The sequence below is a fragment of the Ixodes scapularis genome, unplaced genomic scaffold, assembly GCF_016920785.2.
Source record: "Ixodes scapularis isolate PalLabHiFi unplaced genomic scaffold, ASM1692078v2 PGA_scaffold7__128_contigs__length_106722199, whole genome shotgun sequence".
Lineage (NCBI taxonomy): Eukaryota > Metazoa > Arthropoda > Arachnida > Ixodida > Ixodidae > Ixodes > Ixodes scapularis.
In genome coordinates, this window is record NW_024609882.1 from 100,019,655 (window position 1) to 100,043,461 (window position 23,807).

Genomic DNA, 23,807 nt, shown 5'->3' on the forward strand with positions numbered 1-23,807 from the left:
GGCGGACAAATAACTTGTCCGCCGACAAACTAGTTTGTTATTTGAAAATTTGAGGCAGTGCTTCCACCACCTCGGGCACCCATGTGTGACCTGTAGCTTGGCACATTACCAAGCCGATTTATAAGGTCACTTTAAAAGCTTCCGCCGATTTCGTGTTCCCGCGGTGCATTACCAGGTCTACAGCGCATTGTAAGTTAAGACGCAAACTGCTCCCTTGTTCCACAGTGGCTTCCCGCCTCCCAAGGAAGCTCCGAACTACATGCATCACACCAAAATTTTGGCGTGCCTCGGGAGCTACACCGACCATTTCGGGATACCGGGTAAAGTACGCCTGCGTCACGAAGACCTCCGTGTGACACAGGCCAAGGACTATGACTCCACCAGCCGCTGGGATGATGTCAAGGATCTAGCCAACGGCATCGAGCGCAGAGAGACTTTCGACGCAGTGCTGGTGGCCTCAGGGCGACACGGGTTCCCGAACCTTCCCACGTTCAAGGGCCAGGAGAAATTCAAGGGCAGGATCGTTCATACGCACAGCCTCAAGATCCCGGACCAGTTCAAAGACAAGATAGTTGCTGTCGTGGGCAACGGCAACTCCGCGGTCGACGCTGCCGTTGACGCATGCCATGTGACTGCCGAGGTGAGTCTGATCTGCCAGAGGCCGTACATATTACAGATCGCACACACGTCAACGGAGTCAGGTGTACGCGTAGTACCCTACCACACAGAAGGATGAGCGCCGCCTTAAGCATATCCGCGTTAATGGAATATGATTTGTGCAAGCAGGCAGACTGAGCTGCTTGCGTCTGCACTGAGTTGCTCATGGGAAAATCCGATGCGTCTCTTTTCCAAACCAACTTTATCTCTTTCTACTTTTTTCTGTTTGATGCTAAATTGCAATGAGCAGCGTACAGTCCTATTCATTCTGCAAACTGGCTACTTTGACACAAATTATGCGATCGCAACATTCCATGTAGCAGACTCCGGCAGTACTCGGGCGCGACGGCGTGTCCTTTGAAAGTCCGTCTTTCACGCCCGAGTTCTCACACTCAAGGCCTTCTGCTGAACTAACTACAATAACCGGTCTGCTTGTCTATAGCGTAGGCATTTTTGAGAGGGGCAGTGAAGAAATATATAAGCACGCTTTGAAGAGAAATGAGCTGTAAAATGTTTCGCGGGATTTTCATAACATTCCCTAGCGGAAAGTATCTAGTGGTCATAAGAAATTTTAAAGTTGCCAAATATTAGCTTACCTAACGTTAAATTGTTTTGACGTATCTATGAGAAAGGCAAATACCATCTATATTAACCATTGTGTCTTCTTGAGTTTCTCTAAAAAAACAAATATCTGTGTATAGTAACTTTCAAATTGATAGCAAAAGGCAGGTCGTGCTTTTGCTCTGCCTGCTCAAGAGTGAATTTTCCGGCTTCAAGATATGTTGGTCGTGGAAGTACGGTCAATGCCATATGGAATTCAGATGGCTCACGTGAAGGCAGGGCAGTTGAATACTTTTGCCTGCCGTTTAAGTTGGTCACTGACGATAATGATTCAGCTTGTTCGGAAAAAAACATCCGCACGCGCGAGACTAGTCTGAAACCCCACTCACGATAGTGACGAGAAAAGAGACTACAGTGACAATAAACTCTTGAATGGTGGTCTATCAAACCTACAACAAGCGGAACTACAGGAAGAGAAAGATGTAGACAAATGAAGTAAATATAATTTTTGCTCGCACTCGCCGCACTGTCCCCACCTTTCCGTGTTTTCACGTACCGCGTGCGGCCAACAGCCTGGTGCGTCTTCCATTGTAGATTGGCAATGTCTCGACGTAATTGGAATCAGCGGCCGTTTATGCCCCTCGGGGCAATTAGGAAACGAAAAGTTGAGTTTGCCATGATGTTGAATAACCCGAAACGGGATAAAGAAATATGCAGGCTTCGAGGCGCCTGGGCGCGCGGTCTTCGAATGCCAAACGGAAGGGCCTCTCTCTGCGTGGAGCAAACGCCGTCCCCCGCTGGCTCGGTCGATAAAGCACTTAGCTCACAATCTCAAGGTGGTAAGTTGAAATTTTGCCAGGGGACATATTTTGATATGGTTCCCTATATGCGTAATGCTTTTTGTGTCGGTTTCTCGTTGCAGCCAGACGTTACATCGAACAGTTAACAAATCTCCATGAAATGCGCCTGATAAAACTCATTTTCCATCGAAAGAAGGAAACACGGTGTTTTTCTTTTTGTATGTGCTAACAATTACGAGAAGAACTTTTTTGCCCGAGTTAAAGAACCTTCACCGAAACTGTGAGATTGCGCCGACTTGCCGCGGCCGCTTAGCATTCCAAAGGGATGGTGCGATACCGGTTCCGCTGCGCTGTTGCTGTGTGTGTGTAGTGCAGCTGGTAGAGTGCAGTGTTGCCCGTTCCGTCTTGTCAGTCTATTAGCGCTTGGACGGTGAGGTTGGTGGAGAGAAATAAACGCTCCTTGAGCATCTTACAGCATCAGATGTACTGAGCGTGTACTGGGCCAGCGTCCTGTTCCCTAAAAAAAAACGGAGCATGCGCACGTTTATCGCACGTGACTTGCGCGCCGGGAAAGGGCGAGTACAACAGTGATACCCTCGCCCTATCGCTAATAATAGTCGCGGTAAAGGTGGATTCACCAGCGATAATATTGTAGCCTTTTCGGTATAAGGCGCAGAGTTCTTCCGGAACAAACGAGTAGCTCGCAGCTCCCCATGCAGGCCTGGCGCTCGCGGTGGGCTCGGGTGACGGGTTTTTGCTGCCAGTCTAAGCAACCTACATTTTGTTCGCCCTGCGTCCGACGCTGCCGCAGGACCAACGGCTGCCGCGATGCATGAGATAGTCAATGAACTGCTTCAGATTTCCGACTAGCTCAGAAGTTGTAACCCCTTTCAAACTGTCGAAACATATTTTGTGAACACCCTATTTACTGATGGTGTTCTACGTGGGTAGTGTGCTGGAGTTTTCAGCATTCGCAAGTGTGTCGTTTGCTTGCAAATGGAGTCACTCATCAACTGACACCTTCACATCATGTATTTCTTTTTGCGGCGTTCGTCGCTCGTTTGTTGCATGAAGTTTGGTGCTGAAGAATACGCGGTGCTGTGTTGCTATAACCCAAGTAGCACAACTTGCTGGTTTGGGAATGGGGCGGTACCGGTCTGCCGGCAAGATCCTACTGGCCCGACGCTGGAAACGCCCCGTGGGGCGACAACGGGCCAGTGAGATTGCCAGTCACTGGCCAGCGACTGGGACTGACTGGGACGCCCGGCACTGGGCGTCCCAGTGAGTTCCCGGGATGCTGCCAGCACAAACCCCCAGCGTAGTACCAGTAATACGGTAAGATACCAGCAAGACCCCAGGCTAGCGGCCTCAAGCCATACAGTTCCCGGTCTTTTTTCCCAGTGAGTTCCCGGGCTGCTGCCAGCACAAATCCCCGGCATAGTACCAGCAGTACCGCAAGATACCAGCAAGACCCCAGGCTAGCGGGCTAAAACCATACAGTTCACGGTCTTGTTTTCCATGCTAACATTTGGTTTTGTGTGCAATTCACACCTGGATAGAAATGATGTAGTTCATAACAAGGGTTATTTTAACACGTAATGTGTGTAAACAATAAATGAAACATACAAAATTGTTACCGTCATTGTTTATTGTCAGTTGCAGTGAAGCTACAGTCGGCTGGTAATCATGCGCTTGTCGCCAGAGGAGTGCGCTGAATGAAAGAGGCTGCATGTCACGGGCCTAGGAAATTTTCTTCACACTTCTCATGCAGCTTGTGATGCAAGTCGACCATGCACCCGAGAAGGCAAGTCCGTCATTACAGCACCTGTAAAGAGAATCGACACCACAGTAGAATGACAGGGTAAATCAATACCAGCTGGACGTGACAATCCAGAAATTCCAAACTGGGGTGAGAGGCATGAGACAAGCAGCCCATGTAAAAGGAAATTTTTTTGTAGCTAATGCACTAATTGTCTTTATTTTATTTTCAATCTGGAAACTATATCAAAACAAGAATCCCTAAGGGACACACCTGTAACAACACACTGGATGACCAAGGGGCGAAAATGGTCCAGTTATCTCATAATCAAGGTCAGCTATTTGTATGCAAAAGGCCCACTTCAGAGAAAGGCTTGTGGAAATCATCTATTTTAATTCAAAAGGGCATGTCGAGAGACGGGCGAGCTTGGCTGAGTACTTGGCATGTTGTTTAACACTGACGTTTGTTACGATAGGTGTGCAGTCCCCGATATCCACATTCAGCATTTTTAGGTAAACATAGCGATTCATTAGCATTACTGAGACAATGACAAATCATATCCTTGACATATACAGCTCACCGTTGTACACATACTAATGAGATTGGGTAGACACAGGTAAACATGTAATGCATTGCAGAGTATGACACCCCGGTCAACCTCCGGACACAGAGCGAGTTGCGCGGCTCGAACACGGATGGCGCCACCATAGAGGTGTACAGCAGCGCTCGCGTGGTCGGAGGCGCTCATTACTAAAAACTAAACAAAACAATAATGAATTAAACCGCATTCAACTTTAGTTATTACTGCATATTAATTTACTAAATACAAATTAAGTATTCCTAAAAATATAATATATTTTTTTAAAAGTTCAATTCAACATCACACTCTCGAAATTTTGCTTTTTTCTGGTTTTTGCGTTTCTAAAACAAAACCGCTGCCTGTGCGCATGCGCGCTTGCGCTCTTCGCGTTCTGAAACCGGTGGACCGTTGTGGAGGCGTCCGTGGGTCTGCTCGGTTGGCTCGGTGACTCGGTGCTTGCTCTTTCGCTCGCCTTCGGAGCGTCAAGCTTCGGCGCCCCGATCATCGCATTGCGCGAGCCTCGCACTTTTGGGCAAGTGGAAAGCTTTTCGTGTCTTTGAACCACCTCATTTGTGCGGTTACGCAAAGTCGTGCCCAAGCAGCGTCAGGGACAAGAAGCACCTGTTCGTTCGGATCCAAACTGACGACGGTGAGTTCGAAAGTTTTCACCCCAATGGAAACTTTTCCTAAGCTGATCTTCCAGCCACAAATGACACCATTTGAGGGTTTTGTACTCTTTTAGGTAATTGAATACATCGTTTCATTTTTGAAATTTACAAAATGTCACCGTGATTTCATTGCGATGTACCCATTTCGGCGAGCGTTCTTAGCACGGTTTTGTGGATGAAGACCGTCCTGCAAATATGTTATGATCTGTAGACTGTTGGCGAAATATCACCTCCTCTACCTCTCGTCGATCTCGCTCACAGCAGTGTCGATCCCCGTCGAGTAAATTGCAGTCTCTATATAAATATTCTTCTCCCAGTTATAATATTTCGGAGATCACATCTTATAATATCTGTTCGTTTTTATTAATGTATCTCGTGTAGATTCTTTTACAGCCCTGCGACTAGTTTTGCCACGTTTTATTTCTTTGAGAAATAAATAGAAAGCTGGATAGTAAAACATAGAAAGGTGGAATGCAGACAGCAGAGCTTGATCGCGAGATGTGCTATCCGTCCTTTCATGTATAATTCTTTCGAAATTGTTTACGCCTCCCAACGCACTCCCCTCAAAACAATTAAAACTCGCGTTAGGCTTTTTTTTTTGTTTGTTGCACATAAAAGAGCATCATTTGCATTTTTTTTTGTGTATTCATGCAGATTCTCAAGGCATGAAAATCACTCCAACAAGCCTCAGGGACAGGGAACCCCAATAGACAAAAGGTATGTCCGTGGTAACTTTTTTGTAAAGTGCACTTGATTGTTGGCCAACCTATCAAGCTTCCTGAATATGTAACCATCAGCATGCTAGGTTCTGTCGTAGTGATCTATGCAGTCTAATCTACGATAAACTGTGATGTAAAACGAGAGTGGCTGGGGCAAAGAGAATTACAACAAAAACAAAAGGATAGTAGGAGCAGCCCTCTGCAATATTTCATAGCCCTGTTTCTCTTCTGCAAGTTCATGTGTTGTGACGAGACAAACTAATGTGTTCTTACATTGTACTGTGCAGATCCTGAGAGGATAGAGAACACACATACAGCGAAAATGAGAAAGAGCAATGAAGTGGCTGGTCCATCCCATGGGCATCACAGGATCGCGGTGGCCACGCCAAGAAAATCTGGTTCAACTCGTGGTTCAACTTGACGGTGCAAGCGACAGGTATCGGAAGCTCATCAAGAGGCCAAGAGAAATGGGAAATACCAAAGTGGTCTACAGAGAGCTAGATCTACACATTATTAGGTTTTTAAAGATTTTGGTTCAAGTCGGTAAGTAAGCAACGAATAAGTTTGCCCGAGTTACAATTCATTGTGTTAACTGTTTATTTGCATGGACCAGTCAGAATGACACGAGCTTTCAACTAGGCATGAAATCTTTTGGCTGTGCTTCTTGAGACCCTCGAGAGACAATGTTGTCCACTGCGTCAGCAGGTTGCTCCTCGCACGATTTTTATGGAGCAAGATCATAGACTAACAGAAGCCTCTGAGCATCCACTTTATTTAGACACGTTGTTAGCCTGCTGGTGGCCAACAACCTCTAGGCAGTTTTCTTTTTAGGGTGGGAGGGCAAGGGTGGAAATATCTTAATGTAGAAAACTCGAGACTGTGGTAAAAGCAAGGAAACGGAGTCGAAGAAGAAAGACAGGGGAAAAGAACGTTGAGACATTCTTTTCCCCTGTCTTTCTTCTTCGACTCTGTTTCCTTGCTTTTACCACAGTCTCGGGTTTTCTACATTATGATCAACATCCACCAGCTCGCCTGCGCACTCAGTTTTTTCATGGGAAATATCTGTTGCTTCGAACCAGTGACTCCAGGACCGTTGGCAGCTAGAATTCAAACAACGTATTTGGAGAGTTCCACTCTTTAAGATCTCAAGTTTTGGTGGACAATATCTGACCCACTAAAATTTTGCATTATTGTCTTATTACACAGGTTGAAGAATTGATGTTTTATCGTAACATACGTTCAAGTTGGTATTTGAGAATCTACAACCTATAACCATTTCAATATCTTCTTAGACATACCTCACCGCAGGCACGTAGCCAGGATTTTGTTTCGGGGGGGAGGGGGCCCGCTCATGACAAAATGCTGTATGGGGGGAGGGGGGAGAGGAGGTCCTAGCAAACTGGAAGATTTCAGGGGGGGGGGGGGGGGGGGGGCCAGGCCCTACGGGCCTCCCCCCTGGCTTTGTGCCTGCCTCACCAATAGAGCTGTTTGCATACAATTCTCCGGCAAGGCTGCATATTTACTTCACACTGGGTTTGCTTCTATGTAACACATATCATAAATTATGATTATTGTGTTTTCATGTCACGGAAACAGACATTTCTGTTTGCTGTTACAGTATTTTCTCTTTAATATGGACATCTCCAGTTTCCAAAACAATTCTCTATAATGTTGGTCATCCATAATCTTGGATCCCTGCCAAGATCGCAAAGAATAAACAATGAAGGTGGTATGTTGTTTATTTTTGTCATCTGCAACTGGGAAAGGGAAAGAACTGCAAGTGATTCAGGCTGGAAACCCCTGAAAATTGTAACCATTGAGTCACCATTGTCATATCTGACAATTGTGCAGCTCTGGGTAAATTCCGTAACTGAAGAGCTTTACTATTCTTTTTTGAAAATGATTATGGTGATTAAAAAGCGCGACAGGACAACGGACACAGAAGGAGACACAGACACAGTGTTGTGTCTCCTTCTGTGTCCGTTGTCCTGTCGCGCTTCTTAATCATTATGAATCACCAACTCGCCCAACTTTCTACCCTCGTCATTCTTTTTTGCCTCACTATTCCCCCCCCCCCCCCCCACACACACACACACATTTTTTGCGTTTGTCTTTACAGAGACCACAATAAAAAGATAAAAAAAAACATGTATTTATCCATTTCGCTCCCAAGCTAGCTGTCCATAGTACGTACTTCGGGTTTCTTTATTTAACGTGACGAGTTAGAATTGTATGGGGACACATATCAGTCCCCGAAAATGACATTTATAGCGGCGTGACCGAAACGATCGACCATGTTAGCGAGACATGACTATTGTGTTTTTCAATCGCGAAGACCGATATTCTCGCGCCATAGTTGCGTCTGAGGTTTACGAAACTATAAGTAGTCACTTGGCGAACTAGCGCCGATAGCCTTTCAAAGTGAAAAAGCTATGTCATGTTCGAGCTAACAGTGTCGCACATTGTATCTTCACTGTAGCACCTCTTGCTAACGTAGATACTGCGCTCATTATTAATTTTTTTTCCGCATAGCAACGCTTGTATAAAGTGACAGTGTAAATTGTTTTTTCTTGTCATGCAAATGACTGAATAAATCCGTCAACGAGTGCGAAAAATGCTGCATCTGTTTCGATTCCCTGGAAGACGCCGACGACAAGTAACGGACTGTCAACTGCTGGACAAAAGGTAGGCAAGCAGAACTTACAATTCTTTGCCATAAAACGTGGTATGGCACGCGCGAACCGTAAATTTCCAAACAAAACCTACCGCAGTACCGGCGGTACCACGGCAGGGAGCAGCGGCAGGGCACGTCGAAAGGGCTGCGCCATGTTGGATTTTGAGCGGCTTTGTCTTCGCAAACGGCTAGGAAGCCGCTCCAGCTAGCTCGACGGCGTCAAAAGTAATTATTTATACGTTAACGCTTCATTTTATGGACATAATTATCGCTGCTTATTTTAGTTTCGCAATCTATTAATAGAGCTATGAGGCTTCGATTCGTTGCAGTAATGAGCGCCTCCGACCACGGAAGCGCTGCTGAGCGCCCAGTTTTCCTAGAAATCGACTCCATTGGGTCTATGGCAGTGTCCGGGCACTGCCCCGGTTCCCACATAATGGCAACTTGACGACTAAAAGTCATCTGCAGACTTCATGAAATAAAAAATAGCGACTTACACAAAAACTAGTATATATTATCAGCGTCCACCATCAAACTCACATTGAGTGTTTTCCATCGGCATGCCCTAGCCCTTTAAAATGCCCGCAAGCCTCACTTACTTTAAGCATATGACATCCCATGAGATGAAACATTCCCTCGTTATCATCATTAAGATGTCTACAGGTGCGAACAGTTCAGGAATATCAATTGAAAGATACCAAATCAGTAGTGAGGTAGTGTACAGTGGCTGGTAGATGCAGGTTAATATGTATGGGACATCTATTTTCTAAGTGATATTGTTTATCTGGTCAATTTTCTTCACATACCCATCACATACTGGGACAAGGTTCTCAATACAGTGGAAAACAGGAAGGAGGAGTGAGTTCCAGATTTAGTTTTGCACAAGTTATGTGGCAACTGACTTCATCCTCTTAGAATTTATTAGAGTGGATCTGGGTGTAATGATGTCTAGCCCGACAATACTGCCAGGAGCACATGTCCCAAAACCTTCAGAAACGGGTAGAGGAAGTTTTAATCATAGTTTCCGTATTGCGATGAGAGCTGCTCACACTGAGAATTGATGTGAGCAGTGTCGGCCATCCCTCTGTCTGAAATATCTATGCGTCAGCCATCCCCTATCAGAAAAAGTTTTAGCTGAGCGCTTTTTATGGCCCGCTCAGCTCAGCCACTGAGCGGGAAATTAACCAGGCATGCACGTAACGCTCAGTCGGCAGTGGCCATAGGGGTGCAGGAATTGTCTTCTCCATCGGCATCTGCGCTCCGGTTGGTCGTTGCTGACTGAGCGTTGTGTGCATGCAGGTGCTTTCCTTTTGAGTGGAGCGGGTCTAACAATGCTCAGATAAAACTATCTAATGTCTATGTCACAGCCTCAACAGCCAAACGAGCAGTCTTCTTCCTCGCTTGCACAATAGACCAAAATTGCACTGCATACTGCTTCAGAGGCTTGTTTCACACTCACTCTCTGCAGACAGCTAGGACTATCGGTAAGCGAGGGAAAAAAAAGTGTGAACACATATCATGCATGCCAAAAGAAAACATCAATGGGACTACACGAGACTGCATTAAAGTTGCCAATTGGGCGCGTTTTATACTGCACAGCCACTGGCTGAAACACATAAGTGTCACACTTGCCGAGCTTGAAGTACAGTCGTGATCTTTACGAGTATGAACAAGCGATCGTCTACTGTTCAGTACTGGGAGCATCATGCACCAGCGGACTTGCTCTCCTTTTAAAATGCCTTGCGAACCAAGCATGGTAAGTCATCTGATAAGGAGAGAACGTCACCACGGACAGCACTGAGCAGTTGATAATCACCTGCTTACCTTCATATGGATGAAGTCTCTACTTGGCCAAAGTAGGCAGTATGTGCGCAGCAGAAACGGCTGTACTGAAATCTCAAAAGGATGAAAGGTCAGAACAGGCTTGGTGAGGTTTCACGTTGCAAGTATGCCCATGCAAATTTTACTTTCTAAAACATAAACACGCATTTCAAATTGTCATCCAGGACAAGCTGCTATTACACAGCTGTATATATAAGGCAGCTTACCATCAACAACCTTCGCAGACTGCCATGGACCTGATCCTTGGCTTGGCTGATGATGCAGGAACGAATTGGCCTAGTCGATGCTAGCTTCCGTTCGGCAAGGGCTGCACTGAGTATAAAGATGAAAAAAGTGTTGTAGATTATGTGAAACAAACAAAAGCAATCCTAGCATCCACAATTCGCTAGAGGCACTGAAAACAAAAATAAGAGGTTGGGTCAATTATTTTAATGCAATACACTTCGGACACATACCATGACTGCAGGTAAGATATTTGCTGCCTTCAATCTAGATCTGCTTGAAAATTTACAAGCCAAATAACAAATATTTTATAAGTTGAAATATATTTTGCTGGAACTACAAAATCTGAAGACTATCTCTGCAAATATGGTGCTATCTAGTACATCAGAGATGAGTAGAATTGGATTACAGCGTCCCCCTTACAAAGATTGAAGCAAAACAAGTATAGAATTTGCCGTGCCACTACAGTAAAACCTTGTTAATTCGGATCTCATGGGACCGGCAAAAATGTCCGAATTAACCGAAAGTAGAAATATCGAAAGGACAAAGAAAGCTGCGCGAAAACGTTGCCCTGTGACAAACCTTTATTTTGAGAAAAAATCTGTTATTACCGCCTGCTTTCTGGACGACACTTGGGCGAAGACGGCAACTTTCCTTAGCGCGGTCGAGTGCTCCACCGCACTCGCACTGTCGGATCTACGCATCCCGTGCGCTGACAATGTAGCACAGCAAGGCCTCTTCTAGTTTCGGGTGCACCACCTTCCACGGCCGCTTTCTTTTCGCGTTGAACTTCTCGCTCTCAAAAGCCCGTAGGATATCGGCCAAAATTTCTACGTACGTGGCCAAAGTGCTTCTCTTGACGTCGTAACTTTCCATAAGTTGTCGAAAGACGCTGCCCTTTAAGGCCCTCAGTATTTCCACTTGCGTCGCTAAATTCTTAGCCTAGTACAGCTGCAACGGAAAACGAGTAGCACAACTGACCAGTAATCGGGGCGGCGAAATCGCGACACCCGGCGCCATTTTTCCCGAGCGCCGATAGCGAGAGTGCCAGTCACGTTGCAATTTACAATGCGGGGGTGGCCGACGAAAAATTGAGGGATAGGATAGTTGTTAAAATGGCGGGCTTTAGGATCCCCGCGTTGAGGCATAAAACGTGACTGTCACTCTCGCTATTGGCACGCTCGGGAACAATAGCCCCGCGTGTCGCGATTTTGCCATTCCGGTCGTCGGTCACTTGTGCTACCCTTTTTCCGTTGCAGCAATGCTTCTGCCGCTTCCTTGCCAGGAGAGTAACGCGCTGAAGCACGGCGATCCAGAGCAAAACTGGTGCGAAACACGGAGAACCGAAAAACCATGGGAAAACCGGAAAAATCACGTGCGCACTTCGGATGGATATCGGTTATACCTTTTGGAACAGACGGTAGATAGCGCCACCTGCCGAATTTGTCCGAATTTACGATAGTGCGCCGCGTTCCCTCTGAATTAATGAGCGTTTGCTGCCATTGACTAATACATACGTTTGACGGGACCGAATCGGCAGTTCAAATTATCCAAATTAGCGGGGGTTGAATTAACGAGGTTTTACTGTACAACAGAAACGACTCTACTGTGATTTCGTGGGGATCAGAGTTCGGAACAGGCATGAACGATTTGGCACGAGAAATATGCCAATGTCATTATTCATTTTCGCAACATTAAAATGACTCTGAAAGTGCGACCAGCTGCAGGGTGTATTAATTCAAATCTTGTGAGTGCTGAATTGTAGGCACAGTGCCCTGGTTGTGTTCATGTGCGATATATGACCAAATACCATAGAGACCAATACTGCAAACCTCATCGAAAACCAATGGGTGCGGTGGCGAACGGCGTGAGTGGCGCTGTTCACCTCACTTGCCGTTCATTTGTGTTTGTGTGTTGCCACTTCCAATGGGAAGGCTTCAGCCATTATTGGGAACACTAAATAAACAAATAAAAATGCAAACACAACACAGACAGCAATACTGGCAGCAAGTCGAGACGCACTTCTGTTGTAAACTCAGCATTCCGCTTACGAATGGGATGCGCAATTTTCCTACAGGATTTCATTCCACGTGAATGGCATCGGAATTGCTAAAGGCCAGTCCATAAATACAGTCTGCGTTAAAAACAATCCTATCAGCAATAAGGTTCTATTATATTGCTCAATATATAGAGCACCTTACCATGAACAGCCTTGGCAGTCTTCCATGAAGCCTGGCCTTCAGCGGAGGAAGCTGTCATTCTGTGTCGTCTCAGGACACTCGCATCAGAATGGCGAAAGTGAATGCCAACTTCTACTCGGTAAGGACTGCAGTAAGTATAAACATGAAAACACAGATTAGAATATACGATAAAAAATATCATAGACCAACGTGAAAAAAGTGCACAAAAAGACAAGGACAAAAGGACAGGAACACATAGGACGCAGACTGGTGCACACTCACAACTTGATCTATTGAACATAAAAGAAAAAGGATCAGAGAAATCAGAAAGGCTGTGTTCGGAGAATGCGAGCTTCAGAAACCAGGGCGTGAGCAAAAGATGTCAGGTAGACTGTTTTACAGACACTTTGGAAATAACAACAGCCTTTCCATGTAATAAGGTGGTGAGTTCATTCTGATTGAACATCCTGAAAAGTAACACAAAAAACAAGGAATAAAAGAGAGGAATACATACACTACATACGAGTGTAGACTCCCAACTCACAAATTGGAGAAGAAAAAAAATAAAGAATGCGAAAGGAGCTTTAGCAAAAGTTCGAACAGGTCCAAGTGGAATGTGCTAACTCCCACCCATATGCATAAGACTGTAAACACAATTTTCTTGGCAGCTCAGGTAACGGACGGATGTGCGGACACATTGGTCGCCCATACTAAGAATAATAAAGGCCTAAAATAATCCCCTTGTATGGTTTTCACAGCATCTGCTAATTATTCACGTTTTCTCTAAAGCCTCGTCCCACTAGAGCGACAAACACAGATTTTCGTCCGACGACACCACAAAGTTCCATGTCGCCGATGCTGTCCCACTGCAACGGCCAACGCCCGCGACAAATAATAGAGGCGGAGGGCACCGCGCTCTTCCAGACATTCTAGTTCACCAGTGAACAATACGGTGGAGGGAGGCAATCAAACAACCCTCTTTCCCCTTTCCGCCTCCACCCGCCGGCGGGCCCGCGCGCCCGCCGCTGCCGCGGTTCCCCCCCCCCCCCCCCCCCTCCCGCGCGCGCGCCCGCCGCTGCCCAAGCGCTGCCGCGGTTCCCCCCCCCCCCCCCCCCCCCCCCCTCCATCTCCCCAAACGTTCCGCCGCTACTGATGGACCTCGAGCGAGTATGCAGCCTATTTGTGAGCGAAGAAAAACAGCCTCGCATTACCCCATTCGCGCACAATTAGTAATACTGGTAAAAGCAAGCGATCTAAACAATAACAAGGATTTTGAACGGAGGAAAGAATAATCTAGCCCTAACAGACAAAGAAAGGAACTTACTTTGGAACGACCGTACCATGATCTTGGCTGTTGAGCAGATTTGACGCAGTTCCACGGCTCACAGTCGCTTCCTTCTTGTTTAGACACATTTGAAACTAAGATAAACTCCACGCATCACGACTAATCGGTGAATTGACCTGAAGACAGAGATATGAAAACCCACACCCCCGGCCAAACGTGCAAAAAAGGGCTGTGGATTGGATTGGATTGCATTGGTTGGCTCTAATGGGTATCTAACGACTTTACGGAAACTATCTTCAACACGCTTGCAATAAAACGACCAGTAATGCAAATTAAAAAAAAAAAACATTAGTATACGCAGTAATAATAACTTATTTAGCAAGTAAACATTGCCACAATAATATAAATGCGTCCTGAACACGTAGCAAAAAATTAAATACGAAACTAACCGCACAATGTATCCAACCGACTTCAGCAGACGTATACTCTTTTAAAACATCAGACGTTCTGTATGTCGGTTTGGCTTTGGTTGTTAACGCGTCCTGCTGGTAACGTAGTCGTCGGTGGTTCGAATCCCACTAGAGAAGAAGTTTCCTGATTTTTTTTTATCGCGTTTTTTTTCTTGTTTTTATTATTTTAAATATTTGCTGTGTTTTTTCCAGTCGCCGGCCCCCTACTTTAGGGTAAAAGTCACGCCGAATGTGAAAATAGAAAGTGCGAGCCCAAATTTGAGTTGATGCAATGCACAAACCGTGGCACTCCTGTTTGCCGGGATAAATCCCTCCCTCCGTGCTAATAGGTTGGTTGGTGTAGTACGCAAACAGCGCAAGTGCTTTCAACGAAGTAAAGAAGCTAATAATAATGGGAATATTGAGAGAAACATGGGAAAATGTGTATGTAGTGGTCAAACTGCCACAGTGATGCAGCCGAAGTTTGTCTGAAGGCGGTCACCTTTAGCCACTATTAAAACAAAAATACCGCTATTTTAAGGCAGTTATTTACCTGAGCTCATAGCGCGCTACGTATTGAGCACACCTCTTAATTTTCTGACTTCCGGAAAGTAGTACTTAATTTTGTTCTGGCACATCAGTGATATCCATCGCCTGCCCCCTGGTTTTACTTATTGAGGTTGTGCTCCGCAATTTTACTTTTTTATTAGGCCTATAATGTTTTTATTCCTGAGGTCGAAGAACAGTGCGGATAAATAAACTAGCTTTCAGAAACGGTATCGTTCGGTGTGATAACATTTATGTTTTGTAGCGCCAAGGGGTCACATTCACAAACCCGGCAGTGTAAACACCCTTGTGTTTCCCGTTTTATCGTGTTAAAAAAAAATGTTTTTATATTTACTTTTTTTTGGTGCGGTATGTCGTATAACATAAGCTAGCGGGGACAGATCATCTGGCTATGTGAACATTTGAAATATTTCTGTTAGATGATCGTAGCTACCACAGAAAATAGTCGATTCTTGCTTGAAATAGCATATTTTCACACTCAATTAAAATCACCAATAACATGATCTCAGGAAAGTGGTGTACATCTCGCAACGTCATAAGCAAAACACACATCCCTTTCTTGTCCAGATTCTGCAATGTAATGCAAATGATTGTTTTTGTAACTCAAAGCGCGTGCTCAATCATGCCACGTGTTTGTTAATTGTGGTTGTTGTTCTTCACTCGGATTCTCCGCTATACCGTTTTTATTTTATTTTTCTTATCAGTGCCAAACACGTGCGTGTAGACGCTTTCAGCGAGTCAGTTACTCGAGCTGCCACCAGTCGGCGCGCCCTTCGCGCGCTTTCCGGACCGCCATAGCCGACCTTCAGTTTCTCGCTGTTGCTCCGCGTTGTGTGCTGCACAGGCCACTACCGGAGCCTGGTTTTCGTATTTTTTTACATTACACGTTGAAATCTTGCATTTTCTTTAGGTCTTTTCTATACTAAGGACTTTCATTTAATCATTTGATATTTATATTTCGACATAGCTCTTGTATTTTCTTCGTTATGGAATGGAATCGGACAGCGAATGGGTCGACGATACAAGATTATGAGGCTTCAATGACCATGTAAGTTCATCTCATTCTTACGTTTTGTTTTGGTCGCTAATAAAGGGCAGTCAACAGTATTGCGACATGTGTAAATTGCAACTGACGCAGTAAGGCTATCACAGTCGTGCTTCTCGCTGCATGTGCGAGCTCGTTTCCGTAAAGCCGACCCGCATGTAAGCGATTTAGCGTGCGACGAGACGAGCAAAGGAGATTTTTCACTGTCGCCCGTCGCATTGCTCGGTTTTGGAATTTCTAGAAAACGTCGCTCACCGTCTTGGTCGCTCGCTCCGTCGCTTCCATGCGGTTTGCCTCGTCGCGTGACTGACCGAGCGACAGCGAAGCGGGTAGCCGTCGCTTATCTGGTCGCTCGCCAAATCGCTTACATGCGGTTTATACTCAAATAATTCCCATGCACACAGCACTGAAGCATTGACGCCTCGATATTAAGTATAAACCGCATGCAAGCGATTCGGCGAGCAACGAGACACGCGACGGTGACCCGCTTCGCTGTCGCTCGGGCAGTCGCGCGACGAGGCAAACCGCATGGAAGCGACGGGAGCAAGCGACCAAGACGGTGAGCGTCGTTTTCTAAAAACCCAAAAAACCGAGCGATGCAACAGGCGACAGTGAGAAATCTTCGTCGCTGACTCTCGTCGTTGTCACCGTCGCTCGTCTCGTCGCAGTCACCGTCGCTCGTCTCGTCGCACGCTAAATCGCTTACATGCGGGTCGGCTTTACAGAAACGAGCGTGCGCATGCACCGAGAAGCACGACTGCGACAGCCTCTCTGCGTCAGTTGAAATTTGCATATGTCGCAATGGTGTTGACTGCCCTTTATTAGCGACAAAAACGTTAGAATGGGATGAACTTACATCGCCTCTGAAGCCAGAATCTTGTATCGTCGATCCATTCGCTGTCCGATTCCATTTCATAAATAAGAAAATACAAGAGCTATGTTGACATATAGATACCAAATGATTAAATAAAAGCCCGAAATATTGAAAATACCTAAAGAAAACACAGGATTTCAACGCGGGACGTAAAAAAACGCGAAAACAAAGCTCCGGTAGTGGCCGGTGAACCGCACACAACGCGGAGGAACGGCGAGAAACTGAAGGGCGGTTATGGCGGCAGGGTCACGTGACGCCAAGATGGCGGCGCCCATGAAATGTTGCCTGAAAGGGTCTATACCACCGACCTTAAGTATAGTGCATCAAATTAAACTAGCTTCCTGAAAACGTGTCGTTCGGTGTTGTGTAATTTATTCCTCATAGCGTAGGTGGTCAGAGTCTCGAATCCTGAACTGCAAATGTTCCACGCCGCATTATTTTTTCTCGCGTTTTCGCGATAAAACACGTCAGCCCTGCCATGCTGGGATCAAATACACCAGCGTCGGCAGTTATTTGCGAAGGATTGATCTACGCAAATATTTTCACTCGCTATTCATGAATTGCCACAGTTCGTCAAAATCTGGAGGACTTGACTGCATAGTAAAAACGGCAAAAAAAAAAAAAAAAAAGATAAAACGATGTCGGTCAGTAAACGGAACTTCCATGGCGGGGCTCGCCAGCCTGAACAGCAAAGCGCCGAAGCCGGCCAGTCACTGAACTCCCGTGTAAATACTGGCCATCAAAGACAGCAAAGTGCCGATGCCGGCCAGTTACTGAACTTCCATGTAAATACTGGCCATCAAAGACAGCAAAATACCAATGCCGGCCAGTTACTGGAACCTCCATAGAAAGACTGGCCAGCAAAGACAGCAAAAACCCGATGCCGGCCAGTCACTGTAACTTCTTCGGCGGAACTGGCCAGTGAGCAAGACGAAACCCCGACGCCGGCCGTGGCCGGTAGCTCACCGGCGCCAATGGCCGGGCGCCGCCATCCTGTTACCGGGACCGGCCGGCGTAGTCCCGATACCGGCCGACGCGGTGTGCTACCTGGGAACTTCTTGCACAGCGAATTTCGTTGTTAAACTTCCCACTTGTAGCTTCTTCTACTCTGGTCAATCACTGCACTTAGCTCTGTGTCGTCCACCCCGTTTTTATCCTGCCCCTGGGTTTATTATATCAGCATTAATTGAACCAGGTCGTTTGCACTCTTGGTTCACTTCATTTTTATTCTATTTTCTTGCCGAAGTTTCTTTATTTCAGTGCAGAAGAAAAACCGCTGCGTTGATGTCGATACCCAAACAAGATGTTCATGATGCGTCGAAAGACGCACATTGAAACCAGGGATTAAAGCCACAAGTTTTTTATTTCTTTCGGGACTCGAAATGGGCACTGGAAAATCAAAAGTATAAAACAATTCACAAACTTTTATATTTTTTTTTGAGCGAACACAAATAAACTGCCGTAAAATGGTGAAAAGGTCCAGGTTTATGTAAACATTAAAATGCTTAACATTTCATTGCTGCAGTATTCAGCTGAACATTATATTTCCTGTATATTCAATTTGCATCGAGTACAAACCATCGAATAACCTCCGAAGAGGAAGCAAACTATGCTGCAAAATTTACCAGGAACTAACTTTGCTGCGGTTTGCGATTGGAACCAACAAGTTCCGGGCTATTTTGTCCGGGACCATTTTGTTCGGACCCTTAGAAGCATAACTTTGAATTATGTACATGTTCATATTGCGCACTCCTTATTGACTCGTGTGTCAGTAAGTAGGCGGAACCGAAGAGAGCGCAGTCTGCTTATTTTTATAATTTTATTCATCGAACAAAAATACACTCAAAGAGTAGCGCGTAACTCTCTCTGGGAGCAGGAGAGTAAACAAGGCTATTGGCGTCTATGTTTCAATAAATAGCGTCCAAATTTTACACGCGCCACAAGCGTTCTCTTGAACAAAAAAGTTTGGTCAGTTGTAATTATGGAACTGCTAAAAACGTGATTTGTTTTAAATAGAGCACTCTGCTGTAACGAGTGGCAGTCATAAGACAAATAAACTAATATATTACCAAATACGATATAGCTTCGCCAATACTGGAAACTCCTCCGAAAACACATAGGAGCGGCGGCGAACGTGACAGTGGCGCCCCTAGCGAACTCGGAGTCTACGGAAGCAGCCGACGCAATGGAAAAGTATAGGCTCTGCGACGTCCTCGAGCTTTGCGAGCCCCGTTTCGTCACCCTAAGAGCAGAAACAATTTATTACGGTCAGTCTGTTTGCAAAGCGGAATCCACTGATCGCAACTGCATCGACAATCGAATAACAACGCGCGCATAAACAAAGTTAGAGCAGTTTGTTTAGCGGTCTCTAACGTCTCTCAGGGGATCACACGCGTTTGAAACGCGTCTGGGAAGGGGAAAAAAGGTGTTTAGCTACTCGAACTACGTCGTAATCATTGAAACATGCAAAAACGACATGTTGATATTACCAGAGCAAGCGCACGAGCTGCTGGAGCATAAAAACAAAGCAAAAAGTAAGGATAAAAATGACCGTGCAAACACTTACCGAATTTTGCAGAAAAGATGGTGCCGCCATTCCCGACGAAAATAAAAAGAAACGGGAAAGAGTAGCGAACAACGACGAATAAAACAAAGAAGCTAGCAAAAAACTATTTCAACAACGACGATCGTTGCGGCGTTTATAGAAAAAAAGAAAGAAAAATGGAAAGCAGCAAATGAATAGCTGGTGGTCGCTACTGGTGTTGAGTTCACGACAAACAAAGCGGAAGCAAAAGACGAAACTAATGAAAAAAGAAGAAATCGTCCCTATTTTTTCAGCTGCTTGTTGTACATTTCTTTATTTGCTTTCGCGGCGTAGGTACGAATTGAAAACAAAACAGGGGAAATAAATAACGTAGTGCAGCTCACATTGCCCGGTAAAAAAGAGTCGCAGAAATGTTTTGGTCGCAGGCAGCAATCTTCTATATGTGCTAGCAGTGAGTAACCTTTTTTTGCTTTCGAATTTCTTTTTCCAGTGACTTTGGCGGGTTGTTCGTTCGCTCGCTTGACGAAGCAGTTTAAAAGTGCATTCAAGCACTGGTTGACGTAGGTGTCCGTAGGTTGACGTAGGAAGCAGAAAAAAGATTTTCCACCACATCGCACAAACTTGTTCTTGCCATGGTAGGCAGCACATAGTATGCCTGCCATCTCTAAGTATGCTCTGGTGTATGCTCGAATGCGGCCGGTTGATCAACAAACGATGACCCGTAGCCAACGTTACTAAAACACTCAGTTGGGAAACTCCCATAGAGACAGCCCTAAAAATATGGCCCCAATCTGTCTCCGAGCACCGAGCTAATGACGAACACAACGCCACCATTTCTCCCGCAGCGGCCACTCGAGAAACTGCACGTGACTTCTATTTTTGGCTTTGACAGGGGTGAACCCCCGTCTCCCCGGCGGACGCGCCGCGTTCCAGCACTGAAGTTAAAATGCACCTAGGTCTGGACGCGCTACCTGAAAGGCCCGCTGAGGCATGGTTTTATAAAAACAATATTAATTGTTCCGCAAAACCTTGTGAACTAAAGATGATAAAAACATCACGCGCCCATCATTTGGTACTAAACTGCAATAAATTTCATACAAAAAGAGTCTTTTCCGTTTGTTTTTACGCAAAAAACCGGCTTTCAAAAAGCCCGAGGTGACCACAGTACAGACAAATGATAAAGAGTGGCGCTGTTGTCGCATTTAGCTCGGTCTCGGTGGACGCCAGCGGCCCAGGTTTCGGCGGCGAGTTTCCCAACTGAGTGTTTTAGTAACGTTGCCCGTAGCAGACATGCCGGCCGGAGTACACAAATACATTTCGAATAAAAATGGATAACGAGCTTACACTTCTTAATATATTTAATAAATATCAAAAAGTACGTATTACGATTTTGGATTAGAAACTCAATCGAAGGCGAAAATAGGAGGTTTTCGCAGACGACAGTGGAAGAAAACAACAACAACAGCAAAGTTGCAGACGGCCCTCAAAATGCCCGGGCCTAGCGTAGCAGACGAACCGGGGGTAGTAAGCGCCGAAGCGAAGGAAAGGGAGTAAAAACTAAGCCAAAAAAAGCAAGGATACGCAATAGTTTACACGTTGGGCAAAGAAAAAGAAAAGAAAACAGAAAATATACACAGCAACATATAAGCAGGAGGAAGAAAGAACGCGGCAGAGTGGCGTCGCCTCAAAAATATAAAAGAAAGAAGACTCAAAAATGGAAAGAGTGGAGACGGTTCAACGGGTGTCGGCCTTTATCGTAGAAGTAAAGAAGCAGCGAAGCAGAAGATGTTGGTCGTCCACGCGCTAACAATCGGAATTTGTGCACTGCAATTAACGTGACTGAAATCACCTTTTTTCGCGGGGCTACGACGCTCTCCCCTTCTTTCTTTGCAAGTGCGAGAAGTCTGCTTTTTTCGTAACTCCGCTTTTGTTGATCTATAATCGCGTCAGATTTGCATATGCACAACGATTTCTTTCGGAGCATACTGACATCGCCGTAACGTACGTGGTTCGAAATTGACTTCTGCTTCTTCATCCGGAGACGATCTTAACGGGATTAGCCAGCTCGCCTGTTCGACGAAACGGTTATAAGCAAGACATTCATGAGAAATGGGAAATGCAACGACAAAACGAATTGACTGATAAGAACAATAAAGTTGAAACGAAGCTATGTTCTGAAATTTTTGTACATTTCTCTTTTTCACGAAACAGCGCGAAGGCATACATTCGCGTTTTGCTTGGCTTACATAAGTTGTGCCAGAATGTTTTCTTCGGGAAAACTCCGAAATTGCACCCAGAAAGCTGTAACATGTTTCCCACGCGAAGAGAATGTCCTTCCCTCATGAGCTGGCACCCATTTTTTAACTTTCAAAGCAGCGAATGTCCGTTACAATTTTTTTTTTTTGTTGGTCACCTCGCACGGAGATAGGCAAAACCAATGCATTTTGGAGAAGTTGTCTGCTAGCGGGGACTCCGAGCTCGCCAGGGGCGCTGCCATCACTTTTCGCCCGGTTTCCGCGGGAGTTGCCAGTATTAACTTCCACGGTATTTGATATTACTATTAGCTGAAGATTGTCCATTTTGACTCCAGTGTGACCGTAGGGGAAGCTACGTGCCAGCCCAGCCACCTGTGAACGTAGGTCGTAATATGCCTTCTGTACGTCGCTGCGCTCTCTTTTCCAGGTCACCTGCACTCAGACGGCGTTGCATATGTTTTGATGGCTCTTGCATCTGCAGCTGTCGGACATAGGGTGGAAACAAGCAGACGTAGCAGAGCGCGTTGGATAAACTATAATTCTTACAGAACGAATCAAAACACTGAAATGGACGAGGGAAAGACACCCACAGCTGTTTCAACGAGCAACGATAATAGAGAGTTTTAGTACACCGTTTTCACTTTCCGCTCCGCTCTGAGAGTGCCAAACTGCGCATGCGCGGCCTGCTTCGCCGGAATGGAAAGCGGAGGTCCGAAAAACGCGTTTTAGAAGAGCGTTTTTCTTCAGCGTAACAGCGTTCTGCGAGTGTTTGAAAAATATGCTTGCGTAGCCCAAGAAGTGGACGTTTATAGTACTAGTAAGACAAAAAAAAAACACCTAAACGTTAACACTAGGAGAGTGAAAGGGAGCGTGTTTGTAGAGGTTGTAAAAACAAAGGCAACAATAATAAACACAAAAGAATAGGCACACACCCGAAAAAAAATATTAGGCTATAAATATAAAATTCCACCTTGCCTGCGAGTGAAGCCAAAGGTATAAGCATGATCCTGTTGCTCTAACCGGTACTTGGACTGCACGCGCGCGCGTGCTCGTCAAGGACGCTGAAAGGCCGGCACTGCTCCACTCGAATTAAAAATGAAACAAATTTACTTATTCGAAGTAGGAAAATGAAAGAAAAGGACGAAGTTTGCGCATTGCGAGTACATTCTTTTGCGAAGTACGAGTACAGTGTTGAACAAGGCTGGCTGGGCTGGCAGGGCATCTGCACGATGAATCCCCGCTGTTCTCAAGAAATTAAGCTGGCGAGTCATCGAATTTATAATTTGTATCCATCGTGCCATGAAGCGCCGAAGCCTCCTTTCCGAACGCGGTTTGCTGGATATTTCCAACGTAGAAGAGAAAACCTTAAGGAGGCTATCCCGCTTAAAGCGGCGATGCAACAATTTTTGTACTTTGCGCAAATACCGCTTAAAACGGATCCCTGATGTTAATGACCTATGAAACGCGTTCGTTTTTCACCCCACGCAATAGAAGTCCCAGAAAAAAATTAAAGAAAAACGAGCAGCGTTCACCCCCTCAACTCGCAGCGAGAGCAAGCGGCCACGTGATCTGGAGCCGATTATATGCCGCCAATGTTGATCATAGCCACGCGCTGGGGTTGGCGAAGAGCAGGACACGCGCCGAGTTCCAGACATTGTTATGGCTCGGCTGTCGTCGTCGTTGCAGCGATTGGACACGGGTCACTACCCAAATGCTTCTCGAGCTAGCAATTATCACGAGCCCAAGTCGAGTGCCCAAGCAATGCTCGGGTCCAATCTATGAACCGCATTCAAATATCGTCACTTGGGTGTACTGCGATCCCCACGTTACGTCATCAAATTTTGCTAAGGAGAGATTGAATGAAAATGATCGCTTTTGTCCTTGAAATTACACCGCAACAAAGGAGTTTCTTGGCCAGTGGCGTTGCGTGTGAGTATCCTTGAGTCCCAGGTGTGGCAGTAAGCTCGTGTCAAGTGAAAAACATTCCAATTGAATATCGTTGCACCGCTCCTTTAAAGGAGCTATGCAACAATTTTTGTACTTTGCGCAAATACCGCTTAAAACGGATCCCTAACGTTATTGACCTATGAAACACGCGTTCGTTTTTCACCCCACTCAATAAAAG

At 45.7% G+C, this 23,807-nt stretch overlaps 1 protein-coding gene across 1 annotated transcript in view; it reads left to right on the forward strand.

Moving 5' to 3' along the window:
* LOC115310141 (dimethylaniline monooxygenase [N-oxide-forming] 2-like) overlaps positions 1–23,807 on the forward strand; it is a 115,356-nt gene that overhangs the window by 1,597 nt on the left and 89,952 nt on the right. The window contains exon 2 of the mRNA XM_042286317.1: positions 226–640. Coding sequence (XP_042142251.1) covers positions 226–640 — 415 coding nt within the window. The remainder of the gene's footprint in view (positions 1–225; positions 641–23,807) is intronic.